General features: G+C 38.2%; 1 protein-coding gene across 2 annotated transcripts; it reads right to left on the bottom strand.

The window, feature by feature from the left end:
* Positions 1–2543: 2543 nt before the first annotated feature.
* On the bottom strand, positions 2544–10111 carry LOC105674258 (titin homolog). Of its 2 annotated transcripts, XM_067354312.1 has the most exons (6): positions 9624–9696; positions 6336–9327; positions 5448–5555; positions 5135–5350; positions 4402–4722; positions 2544–4337 (listed from the first exon to the last, which is right to left on the bottom strand). In XM_067354312.1, the coding sequence occupies exons 2-6, from the start codon at positions 8238–8240 to the stop codon at positions 4260–4262; spliced, it is 2628 nt and encodes an 875-aa protein (XP_067210413.1). In that variant the 5' UTR covers positions 8241–9327; positions 9624–9696; the 3' UTR covers positions 2544–4259. The 2 variants fall into 2 exon arrangements, with proteins under 2 accessions (XP_067210413.1, XP_012225917.2); XM_012370494.2 differs by having other exon boundaries at positions 6336–10111.
* Between the last annotated feature and the right edge of the window lie 4814 nt (positions 10112–14925).

Below are 14925 nucleotides of genomic sequence, written 5' to 3'. Positions count from 1 at the left end.
CATATTTGAAAGCAGCATCTGTCTAAAATTTCAGACATGCTGTGGTTTTATAACCCGATGCGTGGATGTTCGTGCAGTAGCGAAGACGCAGTAGCAGTGTAACAAATGCAGTTGAAGCAGTCTCAACTGACATCGCGTCGTGGAATCCATTACGGAATATTAGTTAGGTTGATAGCAGAGAACGAGATGTAAGTCGTAGTCGTGGACGTATGGTAAGGCAGAGAAAAACGTAAGTCGTGAAAAGTTATTGTGTGGATACGTTTCACGACTTACGTTTTTCTCTGCCTTACCATACATCATCCACGACTACGACTTACATCTCGTTTTCTGTCATTAGTCTTACATCCGAAAAGTTTTATGATTACGTGGTGTTTGTGTTTTTTAATGAAATATATGTATACCAGTAAGAAACAAGTTTGAATAAGTATGATTTTTTTAAAATACTAACAATATATTTTGGTTTAAAGTATACTCAATGATGCTATGTTTCCTACCGAGCTCCCGACTCCCGAGCCCCACGCAAGCGAGAACATGTACGCGCTTCTCGCTTGCGTGGGGCTCGGGAGTCGGGAGCTCGGTAGGAAACATAGCATCATTGAGTATACTTTAAACCAAAATATATTGTTAGTATTTTAAAAAAACCACATCTAAATTCTGACAAAAGTGTTTGAATATTCAGGCATTGAGATCAGAAATATTCAGACAACTGTAGCTAGAAATTCAGACAACTGTAGCTAGAAATTTAGACAACTGTAGCTAGAAATTCAGACAACTGTGATCAGAAATTCAGACAATTGTGGCTAAAAATTCAGACAACTGTGGCTAGAAATTTAGACAACTGTGACTAGAAATTCAGACAACTGTGGCTAGAAATTCAGACAATATTTTGTCCGAAAATTCAGACAATGTGACTGTAAGAAAACTTCAAACACTTTTGTCTGAATTGTCAGTCAGTAATTTTTTACAGTGTATCTGAGATAAAATTCTCTAACGGGAAAGAAAATTCTCTTAAAATAAAACACTTTTGGTCCTCTAGAAGTAGAAAATATGCATCTCAGAGGAATTTTCTAACTTTAAGAATATATTTTTTGGGTGTAAAAATTCAAGGATGCATAGACGAAATGAGAACTTGAATATTGTATTGTAGTGAACCTGAATGCTCCCAATATTTAAACGAATGATAAAGAGAAAAAAGCAACACATCTTCGATTACTCGTACATTTAGATTTCTCTCTCGGCATTGCTCTCGTATACTGTCGAATATGACGTGACTGAATAAAGTGAAATCGAGTGTCGCTTCCGGTGATGTTTTTTTCTGGGGTGCGCCACAATAAGGATAACGATAATCACTGAGCGAGCCGTGTCTTACTTTACATTCATGACATATTACAATAAAGGCGCGCGCCCGATAGTTGCATAACCCGTCGAAAGTGCATCGCGCACAGTATAGCGAGCCGCGATATATCGTGAGAACGTGATGTCACATAAATTTATCGCATAGCATGAGCTCATGTGTTAGACGATTGAAAAAAAATTTACACAGAGAAGCGAGAGGAATGATGCGCATCGATATTTTGCTGCGAGTCGTATTGTTTTAGTCGGAGTCGGCGCATGAGTCGAATTTAGTTTAGTTTAGTTTCGCTTTCCGTGATTGGTTATACTCGAACAGTCGTGACTGAATCCGACAGAAGTGACAGCGGACAGCTCGCAATCGAAATATTTGATCGAGCGAGTGATAGATAGCGTACGATAAAATCGGCACTGATCAAACTCGCGATGTATATTTTATACACGGTTAGCTTGACAACGAGAAATTCCGCATTTAAAACTTGATTCATACCGAAACTACTACTACTTTGGCGGGTTAATTCATTTCTGTCCAACACCATTTGTTGCGCATTCTATTTTCGCGACGAACAGTTCCATCGATCCGATAGAAAAATCGCGAGGTCCGTCGGCCACCGGCCGAGTCCTCTCGTCGCAGTGAATCGCGAGGCAAGCACGGGGTTCAAATTGAAGTAATTAAAACCCGGGCACGCGGGGGTCAGGAAAGTTGGCTATTGTCAGTCGGGAACGTGCGCCTTGTTAAATTTCTCGGTCGAGCGGGATCCTTCGTCCCAAGTGGAGCGAAACGGATGGCCAATGGCCAATGATGACTCTAAACTCCCTCTTTTGTTCGTCGCGTTTCCCCACCCCCTTGTCCAGCCACCCATCGGGCCGTACCCGGTGCGCTTCCGATTCCCTTTCTGTCTCCTTTTTAAAAGCCCCTCCTTCTCTCTTTTTCCTTTTTCTCGTAAAGTTCGTGACTCACTGGCAGATCTCTTGGAAACGGGTTAAAAAAAGACAACGAGGGTTGTATCTTCCAAGTTCGAGATTTTTCAGCAGCGTCCTCGTTAGTATCGAGACGATAGAACAATTTTGTTATTATTAGCAAAAAAAAAATGCGTTGGAAAATCTGTTTTTCCTTCAGTTAATTATTTTTTTTTTATTCTTCCGCGAAAAGGACGAAACGTGTTGCGCTCTGGAGAGAAGAAGATAAAGAATCATACATTTTGATTATATTAATACATTATATATAATATAATACATTATTGGCGCAAGCTGTGAACGTGTTTAATAAACACGATAAATTTATAACTACAAATATGATGAAAATTGCGCTGGAAAATTGCTGGAAATATTCGACCGCACTTAAAAATTCCGTCTGGAAAAGCGTGAACTTATTTAAAAAATGGAGCATTCGGCGAAAACAAGTTAATCGCGTATTTTCTGGCATGGCATCTAAACGTCACTATGCAAGTAAATATTTAACAAAGCGAGCAGCGAAACGCGCGCGCGAATAATGCTTTATGTTTTGTGTGCTAGGACCGGCGGGGCACACATGAATGCTGGGAAAAAAAGGTTAGACAAATATTAAAGGTAAACAGAAAGAAGAGCCGGATTCAAAGCGTGCGGCAAGCTCGCGCCCGGTCACCATTTTTTTAGATCTGAGCTTTTTTTCATCTCGTACCACCACACTCGATATTTCTTTAAACAGAAGCAACATTGCTACGACATCTCATCACAACGATTCTTCGTTCGTTGACACGATATAATTTGAATCCCGCTATTTGGCATGCGAGAGAAATGACAAAGAAATTATGGAGGGAAAATATATCGCAAGGAGGAAAATATATCGCAAACGAGGCGAGCTCCATTTTTTTTTCTTCTCGCTGCCGCGGGTCTAAGGCGCATTTTCTGTCGTAAGCAGACACTGTCAGGACATCCAGCGTCTGTGATACGTTTCCAATATTTCATCGGCTCGTTTGCGTTATTTCGCTAGACAACTCGTCGATGCGAGATCGTCGGTTCTATGGTTCAGCTTCAGGTTCTATCCGCGCTTTTTATTTTTCCCATTCTTATTTTAATATTCCTTTTTTTTTTTTTATAAGATTTACATTATTATTTACATTCGCAGTATGATATTTATTTTGTTAATTAAAGTCGGAAGGTTTCGAGAGCGTTATTGAATGTTTTGTTTAACGTAGAAGAAAGGCGTGCGTATGTATTTTGAGAATTTACTTGTCCTACGCGTTAATGACAGGTTGTTATTATTGATGAATGAATATCATTATTAATATTACAATTATAATCACACGCACGTGTTTAATAGAGTCCAGTGCAATGAGACCTGAGTGATCGATAATTGGTGCAGCGAAATACAGCATTAGTCGATGCGCCGCGCGTTGCCAATGAATTAATTCGGTCGGTGAAATCGGACTGTTAATCCAATCTACACGCCAAATCAGGAATAATGGTCCGGTAACCGTTCGCGCCTTTTAACGATTCATACATTTTGATTTCGAGGTGCGAATCTGACGGGCAACTTGATTTCTATCTACGTTACGTCGCTCGCGCGAAACGCGGTGATCATTAGCAGAAAATTAGGTTCTGTAATTGAACGTTTGTCGAAATTTCCCCGGGAATTGTTCACAATTGAAGCGTCCACGGCGGCTGCGGAGGTTAACCGTTCGCCGCATACAGGAAATGGGCGTTCTGCGTCGTGTCATCCGTGTGGTCGTATCGGTTACACGGAACGTATTTGGCGCCAGTATGCAGGCGCAACGGCGGAACCAACTTCGAGTGTGGATTGACAATTTCTTTCCGCGCGTCGATTTTCCCCTCCTTCCGTTGATTACACGTCAAACAATTGCGTTCTGACGGACACCGTCGACTTGAAAACGGCCGATTTGCTCAATTTGTCCGGTTCTTCTTGGTCCTCACACGAGATCCTCATCGTTGACAGGGTGTCTCGAGAAATCGGTGATTGCTTTCATCAGCACATTTGGCAGCGAGTTCTGAAACAATAATGAAAAATCAAAATTATTCCGTCGGATGTTCTTGTGAAGGTTAAAAACTCACCGTCGGTTGTTCTTGGAGCCATTTCGCGAAAGTCTTCACGCTATCCAGATGCGTTATTCCCTTCCAGACCACATCCATAGTTTCCACATCTTGCGTCACGTTTTCGCAGTGCAGCCATCTCTCTCTCACTCGATTTCCGGGCGGTACAAATTGATGCTCCCAGGGTATCGCGCAGCCAAACGCCATTGTTTTGGCCGGCCTGCTCTCAGCTTTAGCATCTCTAATCAGATGCTTCCTGGTCATGGCAAGCTCGCCGGCGTCAAGACATTGTCTCGCTGCGGCTCCCTTGTCGGGCACCATCGGCATTTCCTTTATCGACATCTATCCCAAACACAAATACACTATTAATAGAGTGAAACGACAGGTGTTTTATCTTCCCACCGTTGATCTAACGTAGAAGCTTTTAGTCTATTAATTGTTGTGATTTATTTTCACGAACGTACGAACGTAAGTGGTCGCATTATTAATTTGATTGCGACAAGTATCGTCGACATTTTCGACTCGGGACGAAGGAAAATTGCTTTCCCGTGATTCGATGGGTTTTATTGTGAGACGCGAATGTAATTAGGTCGGCCTTCTGATATCGTAAAGTTATAATTCCAATCCCGCAACCGCGTTTTGCCGCTCAAAGTGCGTGCACGCTGTTACATCATGCATGATATTATGATGTTACGCCGTACGTTGTCGGACGAGCGCGATACATTGTGCGTCCATGCACTTTGTTCCCATATACCTGTGTCGTTCTGCTGGCGTCGGCCGTAAAGTCAATTTCGAACATATCTCTGAGGACCTCCTCGTCGATGACTTTGTTGGTGCCGCCTAAACCACGCAGCCACTGACAGAAGTCACGGCATATCCTGTCCGTAATATTTCTGGCTCTCATTTCGAGCGTGGCCTCAGGATCGTAGTCTTTGAGGTCGGTCGCCGTTAAAGGACGCCAGGTGACAGCCTGCGATCGTGGATTTCGGAATTAAGACGCGGAACGTGAAGCCGCGCGAGGATTTCAACGCGCAAGACCGATAATATTATTTTGCGTCGTCGTATACCTTGCGTCGCGGTTTCTTCAAAAAGAGAGCGTAAGGATTCGATCTGGCCTGACCTACTTTATGCTCATCTCCGCTCGTCGAAATGTCTTTGCTCGTCGGGGGATGCACCTGCGGACGTATAAAAGCTTACTCTCAACTAATAATTCTCGAACCGACAAAGCGGACTCCGAGAAATGATAGAATTCATAGTATTAAGTGAGATATTGCATTTTCAACTTGTATAACTGATTTCTTTAGGAAATATATAACATAATAAGAATGCAATTTTCCTTCTAAGATTGCATTCTTGCCTCTGTTAATTTTAACTGAATTTTATTTTAATAGAAATTTAATTTGAATTATAATTATTATGATATTTAAAGGTCGCGATCAAGTTTTTATTATTATAGAAAAGAAATTGATTCTAAACTTGTTCCAGAGGCCGTGTGATCACTCAAAAAAATATTTTGCTGATGTAATTAGATTTCTAGATATCGCAACAAGAATGTATCGCTATTTTTCGTATCTGTGAAAACATTGTTTGTCACATATAGAATTTATAGCAGTAATGTTCTAGCAATAGCTTCTGAAAAATTTAGGTACCATTGCTAAATGTTATTCATTGCATGATCTAACACGTGATTGATCTTATATAGATAGGCGCTTTAGAGAAACTTTCTTTTTAAAGTTCACAAACAATACCGATATATATCCTGTTTCTGTCTAAACTGATTAAGTAATTACATATGCAATATCACAACAGTTGCTAATCATTTATCTGTTTTAGTTAATTTTTTACACCTAGAAAATTTTAGCTATTATTGCAAGATCATTTTTTTGAGTGATATTAAGAGGATTTATTCTAATCGTAGATAGATAAACAGTTTTAAAACATTTTCATTTACGTACCACCAAACTGAAAGGAGTTTCACTTTCCACTTCGTCTTCGTCCTCCAAACGTACCGTATCTTCGATTTCTTGCACTCCTTTGGGGGTCTCCTTCGGGTACCAATTCGGCATGCCCAATAATGGCGCGACGAGATTATAGGAATTGAGTGGCAGAATTCGCCTCAACAGACGGGAATTGCAAACGGGAGGCTGTTTTGCGGAGAAAACGAGGTCAGATGGGAACTTATCGGGGCTCAAATAACGTTTCGAGTTAGCCAGTAACTTCGTTAATCTTGCGGCTAATTTAGCACGCCTTATTACCGCCGTCGAGTCGGCGTCGTGTTGTTTTATCACTCGCGAGGAAAATTCATTTGCCAGAATCTGGAGCATGATCGCGGCCGACGCGTCTTTTAGATTTACTTTCTTCAAAAATCGCGAAATTTCGGCGACTGTCAACAGCGGTAATTCCGCCCCCTTCTCCGCCTCTACTAAGCCGGAAGAAGCCAACTCTTTCGCGGAATCTACCTTCTCCAAAAAGATTACTTTTTCTCGCCCATCTTCCTCCTCGCTTCGAGGAGTCTCGAACGTACTTCTCGTAGAATCCTTCGATAAATTCTTGATGCCCATGTAACTGTATCCCCTCTTCAGCTCGCCCTTTCGCGTCGGTTCTGCAATAGACGATATCAGCTGCTGCTCTGATTTAACTTTCAAGAGGACTCTCGGGCTCTTTAAGGACATGTCTTTCTCGTCGTCGATTTCTTCGGATTTTTCGGCAACTTTTCGCTTGTCTTTTGATATTTTTGACGTTGCGGGTTTTATATCGTCATAATATTCCTCGTCGGATTTCTCCTTTGTCGATGTCACGCTCTCCATAAGAGCGATTCGCGCTTCCATGGTGGTCGCTTTTCTATACTTCAGGGCTCGGAGAGGTTCCATACTGGGTAGCAGGATGGTAGGCAGGTGGCAAGGCGCCATGTTTTTGTACTGCGACGGATCATTATCCAGTGCCAGCGGAGATGATGTCTCATCGTCGGATGTGTGCGCGTCCGAGGACGAAACTTTCGACTTCTCCGACGATATCGAGATTGAACTAGAAATGGCTTTCAAACTCTTGGAATCTTTCGACAATAAGTTTTCAGTAGGCTTCGGTGTTTTACCTTTAGATTGATCTGAATCGATCTTCATTGAAATCACGGTGTCCTCTTGTTCTACTCGATGCTGTTCGTCTGACATCGATTTACTTGATAGATCCTCAATTTTTTCACGATACTTAACTTTTTTCCGCAAATATATTTTTCGCAATTCTCCAGAAAATTCCGGAAGTTCGTCGGAACTGGATTCGCTGTCGTCTTTTCCTTCTATTTTCGTTAGCGGTGTTGTTCGCGAAGAGATATCTTTGATTTCGTCCATTTTCCGCCGAGATTTATGCATGCAGGACAAGCATCTATCGCAGTTTTTGCGTCGAAAGCATGACACTTTTGGAATGGCGTCTAAAATGCTCGCCGAAGGGCTTTCCCAGATTTCATATCTAGCGAACTTTGTGCTGAACGCGGACTTGGCCAACGATTTCGCGGGAATCATTGACGACTTGTCAGAGCTGGATCTCAACAGCTTGTATTTATGTTTTTCGACATTTATATCCAATGTTTCCTTCAATCTTTTTTGCACTTCAAGGAAGAAAGGAAATTCTGGGCTGCGAGTCCCAGATTCGGGACTTTCGCTCTCAGCAACGTCTGACTTGTCGTCCGTATCTACTATCGATCTGTCGGTGGAGGCGCGTGATTTATCCGATGTCTCTATCCACATTTTGGTCTTGAAATTTAAACTTTTGTCAAGCGTTAAGTGTCTCAAAGCTTTATATGCGTATTGTTGCGAATAAGTTAAAAATTCTGACGTTCTGGCATCAACTGTCTGCTCCGGCCACATTTGAAAGTTACATTGTGTCTCATCAGATATTATATCTTGTCATTCTGATTTATTTATAAAATTCTCCTGAATTTTAAAAGCTTTTACATATTTATGTGACTTCAGAGACTTTGCTATTGATTTATCTGAACCTATTTTAATTCTGTTTTGAGAATGATACAGTTTTGGAAACGATGCAATTTTTAAACTATTTTTCTCCTTTATTGATCTTTTGCCGATAGAAAGTTTAAGATTTGGTATAAGAACATCCGATTTAAGGTTGCGCTGTTTATTGAGTGCATCATTCTCTTTAGTTTTAGATTTGACCTTTATAATTTCTCTCGCCGTTAAATCAATAACATTATCCGAATAATACTCCAACTCTTTTCGCGAGAAAGCATTCATTTCAATCTTTTCATTCTTGGCAGAGGTTATTTTGTTTTTAATTTTATTGTGTTTAGAGGCATTCGGCAATAGCGGCAATTTGTTCAATTTCTGTTCCAACAACACGCTTGCTCTCGGATCGTCTGACAAATATTTCTCGATATCGTCGTCGAAAATTTTCACCGCGGGCTCGTGTTTGTGAAAGGGGCACGTCCTCTTTGAGTACACTTTTCCATTCCCCAATCCGTCATGTGGCATGATAGAATTTTTGGGAGGAACATCAAGAGATTCTTCACACAGATCTACTTTTCTCCTCGTCGATTTATTTTTAACAGCAGTAAGCGTATGTTCTTCTATGTTTTCAGTAATTGTGACTGCGTCAATTTTTGGCGATTTTTTCAATGGCGTGGGAGGAGAAATTTTAACTATCGGCTCCGTGTTGGGACGAATTTTTTCACTGCCTTGTTTTAGAGAAGTATCTGACGCTTTAGAGAATGAAAATTTTGAATCTACAAGAAGTACGTTCTTATCGAAACCTTGAAGAGCGGAAGAAGTGTTAGAATCTACGATATCGCAAAAATTTGTTTCAGAATCGCGTAAGTTGGGAATATTTGGAAGATAGGATAATTTTGGAAAGAAATTTCTTACTCTAATCAATCTCTTTTCTTCATTGTCGTAAAACTTTTCCCAATACGTTTTTGATTTGGGAAAAGGATATTCCCATCTGTAACAAGGTTATATCTAAGACAAGAGATTATACAACAAATAATAAATGACATAATAAATTCTTAATCTATACGATAATAATTCAGCAGAATATTTCATATTTGTAGATGTATTTAATCATTTATTATCTTACGATACTTTTCTGTGACGTATTGTTTGGTGCAATGAAATAATAAGAAATGTAATTAGCGACAAAATTTGGTTATAAAAAGACGTATCTTTTTCATAGCATGCATAGAGATTTTTATATTAGAGAGTCCTGTATTTTTATAATATTCATATTATTCTACATACTTTGTATCATCGATAACTCGTAGTTTTTGCATTGGAAAACAATGTCTGGGCTGCTTCAGCTTTGATGAATGTGACATTTTGAACAATTTATTTTCCACACTGCGTAATAGATTGATGAGCTTGTTGCACCGATGCAATTTTTATATTTAATTAAATCACGGTTGCAATTTCGACGGCATTCTGTGATTGTCGGTCTGGACTACTGAAGGTATTTAGTTCAATCATCGATCAAACAATTCTCTCGAAGCATAATATACGACAGATGCCAGTTTTATGATGAGCTTCTCGGTACTGGGAAGAGATGGTGGTACTTCCCTCTAAAGCTTGTATTGATCGCGTATAACACTACCGTGCTCTGTATCATCGACTGATGTTCACCGCGTTGTTCGATCCATTTTCAACCACCAACCTAGCACAGCTACCCCTAAAGATAATTGAGAGTATATCTATTATAGATAATATTGAAATACTAAATATTTATCTTAAGAAGATTCAGACATTTAATACAGTATTCAAAATTTGACGAATGCCTCACAAGATGTCTTTACTATTTAAATATTGCATTTTATAAATATTGATACAATTGCAAAAATACATATACATTCTAGGTAATAAATATAACGATGAATTTTAGTTTTTTTTTTATTAGTTTTTTTATAAAATTGAGAAAAGATCATATAAAATAAATTTTTTTTTTTGTATTAGATAAAATCATTAATGATTTATTATTTACATTCTTTTTAAAAAATAATCTTAAATGCAAAATACAAAATATTATTTTTATAATTTTATATCTTACGAAGAATGCATCACAGTAATTATTTTAGTTTCAAAAGAGCAGAACATCTTTTCGCAACGGGCATTGTAAAGTTATGCAACTATGGTATTAACTGTCGGGCAATAAACTGTGCGACATAAGTTGCACTCGCTAGCTTTGGAGGAAGCTCGAAAACTTCGAATTCGCTTGCACATGTGTGTATTTTGTAATAAATAGACGCATTTGCGCTAACAACAAGTCACAATAACACGTACACAATAACATAACAATAACGATAATTTGTGTATAATTACGCGGAGAGGAGTTTACTAACGTTTTCACTATTGTACGTTGACCTATGGCGGGACAAGATATCTGTGTGGTCGCTGCCTTACTTCCGTTGCCTCAGCTGTCGCCAATTCCGGTCGGGTGACTCGATGCATCTCGCATTCAACGAAGAAGGTAATTGGATGAAAATCATTATTTGCCGCGCTTTATTGCAAATGAGAATTCCTTGTATATTGATGTTACAATTTGTCATTTTAAGTGAAGTATTTGATCTTAAGAGCATATTGCTAAATTGAATAAAGATATAATAGAAATTATATTTTATAAAATATCGTCTTTAAATATTGTACTCTAATTGAAATCTTTTTCACAAACATGCAAATATTATATATAAAATAGATGTCGAGCGTTGACAAATACAAGTGCAGATTTTCTTCAAAATCGAGATTTATCATCGGAATTATAATTACGATTTCGACAAGTAAAAAGCTAATTACGACAAGTTTAATTGAGATAGGATATTGGTAATATTACTGAAATTGTATATCATTAATCGTTTATACACTACACACTACACACATATACAAACAATGCAATAATTATAAAAGATTATTTGAGCTTTATAGAATTTTATTATTATATATGTTTGCGAAACGGATGCGAATGCAGTTGCGAAGAACACTATTTAGGATTAACTGTATAAATATTTTCCTGAAGTTTGTTAACGGATTATTCAGCATTACTACTTGTTAAATGCGAATTTATCGGTTTGGTCGCCCGATCTGTCGACGATCTCTCGACATGTTGCGGTCCAGGATCGATGTTTCGAATCCGCGGAATCTCGAGGTCTTTGATCCGTGCTACACTTCGCGACAGTACATTGGAGTAGGACGTGTTGGAATGAGTAATTCGTGGTTCGGTGGAGTTTGACAGTTTACTAAAAAGCTCTCTGCGCCCGCGGGAGGTGGTTGACAGTCAGGAGAATGCGTACACGCACACATTCTGCTTTACTGGTGTAGCCGCGTACAACGGCATTCATTAATGGCGTGCCTGCTTTGCCTGCAACTCGTTCCGTAGATATTTTCTGCAGATAATATTAAAATAATTGCGAGCAAAGGGCGTATTTTCAAGTATAAGATCTCTCCTTTTAGCATTTCTCTTTTTATCTCTCACGCTTCCAATTTTTTAAATTGTTCTGTTGTGATAATAAAGTACTTATTTAAATTAAAGATACTTAACTATTATCGTACTGCAAACAATATTTTATTTCACGACTGGAATGCAATAATGTCTATGAACAAATATTTGCTTTGCAAGGGTAAAATTTGCTCTGTATAATAGCTATGCGATATGAAATGTAAGCGTGTAACGGTGTGTGTTATATATAAAGGTCGAATATTGTCTTTTAGCTCTGGAATTGTTTTTGGATTATCGGCATAGACTTTTCCCTTTACGTATCTCTAAAGAAAAAAGTAAAACGGTGTTAAATCGCATGCTCTTGGTGGCCAATTGACGTTTCCTCTTCGAGAAGTAACACGACCAGGAAATTTGGAGTGCAATAATGCAATTGTTTCAGCTAGCTTTGTACCATCCTATTGAAATCACATATTGTCCAAGTCCATATCATCCAATTCAGGCCATACAAAGTTCCTTATCGTGTCACGATAGCGTTCATCATTCACTGTAAACGTTTTCTCACTCTCATCCTCGATAAAGTATGGTCCCATCACTCTAGCCAAAAAATCGCACCAAACAGTGACTTTTTTTGTATGCAATGGTCGTCTTTGAGTAACTCTTCGATTTTTAGCACCCCAAATGCGACAATTTTCTTTATTAACGTATCCATCGAGATCGAAATGAGTCTCATCGCTTAAGATAATTTTCTTGAAAAAATCATCATCAATTTGTTTATTGGGTTTTCACAATAAGTACGCTCGATCGAATAGTGTTTCGTGACTAAACCGCCGTGTTTTTAGACGATAACTGTCAAATGAGCACTGTACGTTTCACACAACAAAAATGCCGCGAAATTCAAAATGAAAGCTTTTATTGGGACACCCTGTATTATTAGGAACTCCATTAATGGACAGTATTGTACGACACGTTTTGCGTTTCCGAAGTGTGTGCGTGTGCATATCGGTTAAATGTGAGGGTGTCACCCGACCCACTCGTGCGGAAATCCCGGGGAATATTTGAGTAGCGAATGTCTAAGCAGCATCGGATATCAGGCCGTCTGATACCTTACTCTGACAGCGGGTCGTCGACGCGTGCAAAGTTAGTCCCGGTATGACAATGATAACGAGAAACTCACCGGAAAATTACATGTGTTTTCCACCATGGACGGGGGTATAATTTCATTGTTCGAAATGCAAGTTTCATGTTTCCCGAATATAAATTCTGATTAGGAATTCTACAATATCACAACATGGTTTATGTAATATTTGTTTATGTATTTATTTATCAATGAAACTTATCAAGTTCCCGGAAAGCCGCATATTTTGATAAATGTTATAAAAGAAACTTTATCGCAAATCGTATAACTTTATAAGTTTTCTCAGAATTTAGCATGTAATTTGATTACAAATTTAATTCGAGATTAAATTTGAAGGTGAAAACTCATTTACTTATCAGATTACAGTTTTGTAAACTGATAGGTTAACTCTAACCTGTTCTTCCCATTTGATACACATAGCTGAGAAGTTATTTCAAGCGTGTCTCCATTAACCCGAATGCATCTTATTTTATCAAAGTATTCTATTACAAGAGCGCTCATGCAAAATTGAAACGTATATTGAATACATGAATTGCATGTTGTCGCTTAAGGATCGCTTACGGTTATATTTGCTAGAAAATATAACTGGAGTATGTACACCGAATAATTTTCATGTCGCTGATCTATATAGGGTGTCTTCGGAAAAAAGTCAATATTTAAAAAAGTGCTGGTTATTGTGATAAAAAAAAGTTTCTATAAAACTGTACTCTAGTTTAAATAACAATTGAGATAGAATTAATTAAATTAAAGTGCATTTATGGTGTATGTGTTACGTTATACATTATTTTTGTACGTTATACTAAAGCGATATTTGGATTTGCGAGATATATTTTACAAAGTCCTCAATATATTTTACAAAGTCCTCAATATATTTTACAAAGTAATCAATATTATTACCTTGCAAAATATTGATTTTTCTTCGAGTCACTCTATATATAAAAAAGATCTAATCAACATCGTTAAATGCAGTTTGAAATGGACACGCGCGCGTCTCGTGGCAATTAATGGCGAAATGGAATTGCTCTTTGTTACGGGAAAAATCGCGGATAACGTTTCTCGCGCCGCCGCGAACGAAGTAACGTTAAAGCGCAGCACGGGAACGACGATGGGATCGGTACGTGAGATTACTTTGGGCTTTCAGTTAACGTACGGCTTTGAAACAAGGCGCACACGGCTGTTTCCTCGCTGCCGACAAACTTTAATTTAACTCGCTAGCATACGTCAGACATATTACAATCCTTACGCTCTGGCCTGATAATCACCCGGTGCCTTCTTTGAGCAGTTCCGTCATTATGAGATGTCTCGAAGTCAGAGTATTTAATCTGATTAATCTAATATCTTTGTCCACATGATTTATTCGGGGACCATAGAGTGCAAAAGTAAGCGTCGTCAGTTGTAACAATGAATAGTTTATAACGCGATAGAAATTTAATTTTGATAATAAATATAATGTAAATATAATGAAATTGATATATATATATATATATATATAATTATAGTAGATAACTAAAAAAGTTCTTGCCGTTAGTCATAATTCTTGGGATTGTTCACGTTAATTAATCACATTTCTTATTTAGTTACATTTTAAGTTGTAAAGTTAAAGTTTAATTTTAACCTCTTAAGATATTTAAGTAAGCGTGCTTATTTCTTGTATGAGTTTAATCTTGGATTCAAAGCGTCAGAAGCTTGCCGAAAAATTTGCTTTGCATTTGAAGAGGATGCAGTAAAGTGAAAAACATTGGCTTCAAAAACTTACATTAGAAATAAATAAATACCTGGAAGATGGTTTTGCAGTTAGGGAGACCGACGTCTCTAAATAATGACGAATTGAAAGTAGTAATTGAGGCAAATTTAAAATTAACATGTCAAGAACTTGCAATTTTATTCAATGTAAGTAATAAAATCATCTAATTATATTTACATCAGTTCTTAAACAATTCCATAAAATATGACTATCAAAAAACGGAACTTTCTTGGTTATCTAA

Source organism: Linepithema humile, chromosome 1, assembly GCF_040581485.1.
Source record: "Linepithema humile isolate Giens D197 chromosome 1, Lhum_UNIL_v1.0, whole genome shotgun sequence".
Classification (NCBI taxonomy): Eukaryota; Metazoa; Arthropoda; class Insecta; order Hymenoptera; family Formicidae; genus Linepithema; species Linepithema humile.
Note: the sequence above shows the minus strand (reverse complement) of the source record. Positions and strands in the feature narration are given on the sequence as shown.

Coding starts and splice junctions, on each gene's coding strand:
- LOC105674258 (XM_012370494.2), bottom strand. CDS start 8,240: ATGTGGCCGGAGCAGACAGTTGATGCCAGAACGTCAGAATTTTTAACT. Junction 5,351..5,447: donor TGAAGAAACCGCGACGCAAG/GTATACGACGAC, acceptor CCACGATCGCAG/GCTGTCACCTGGCGTCCTTT. Junction 4,723..5,134: donor ACGCCAGCAGAACGACACAG/GTATATGGGAAC, acceptor TGTTTGGGATAG/ATGTCGATAAAGGAAATGCC.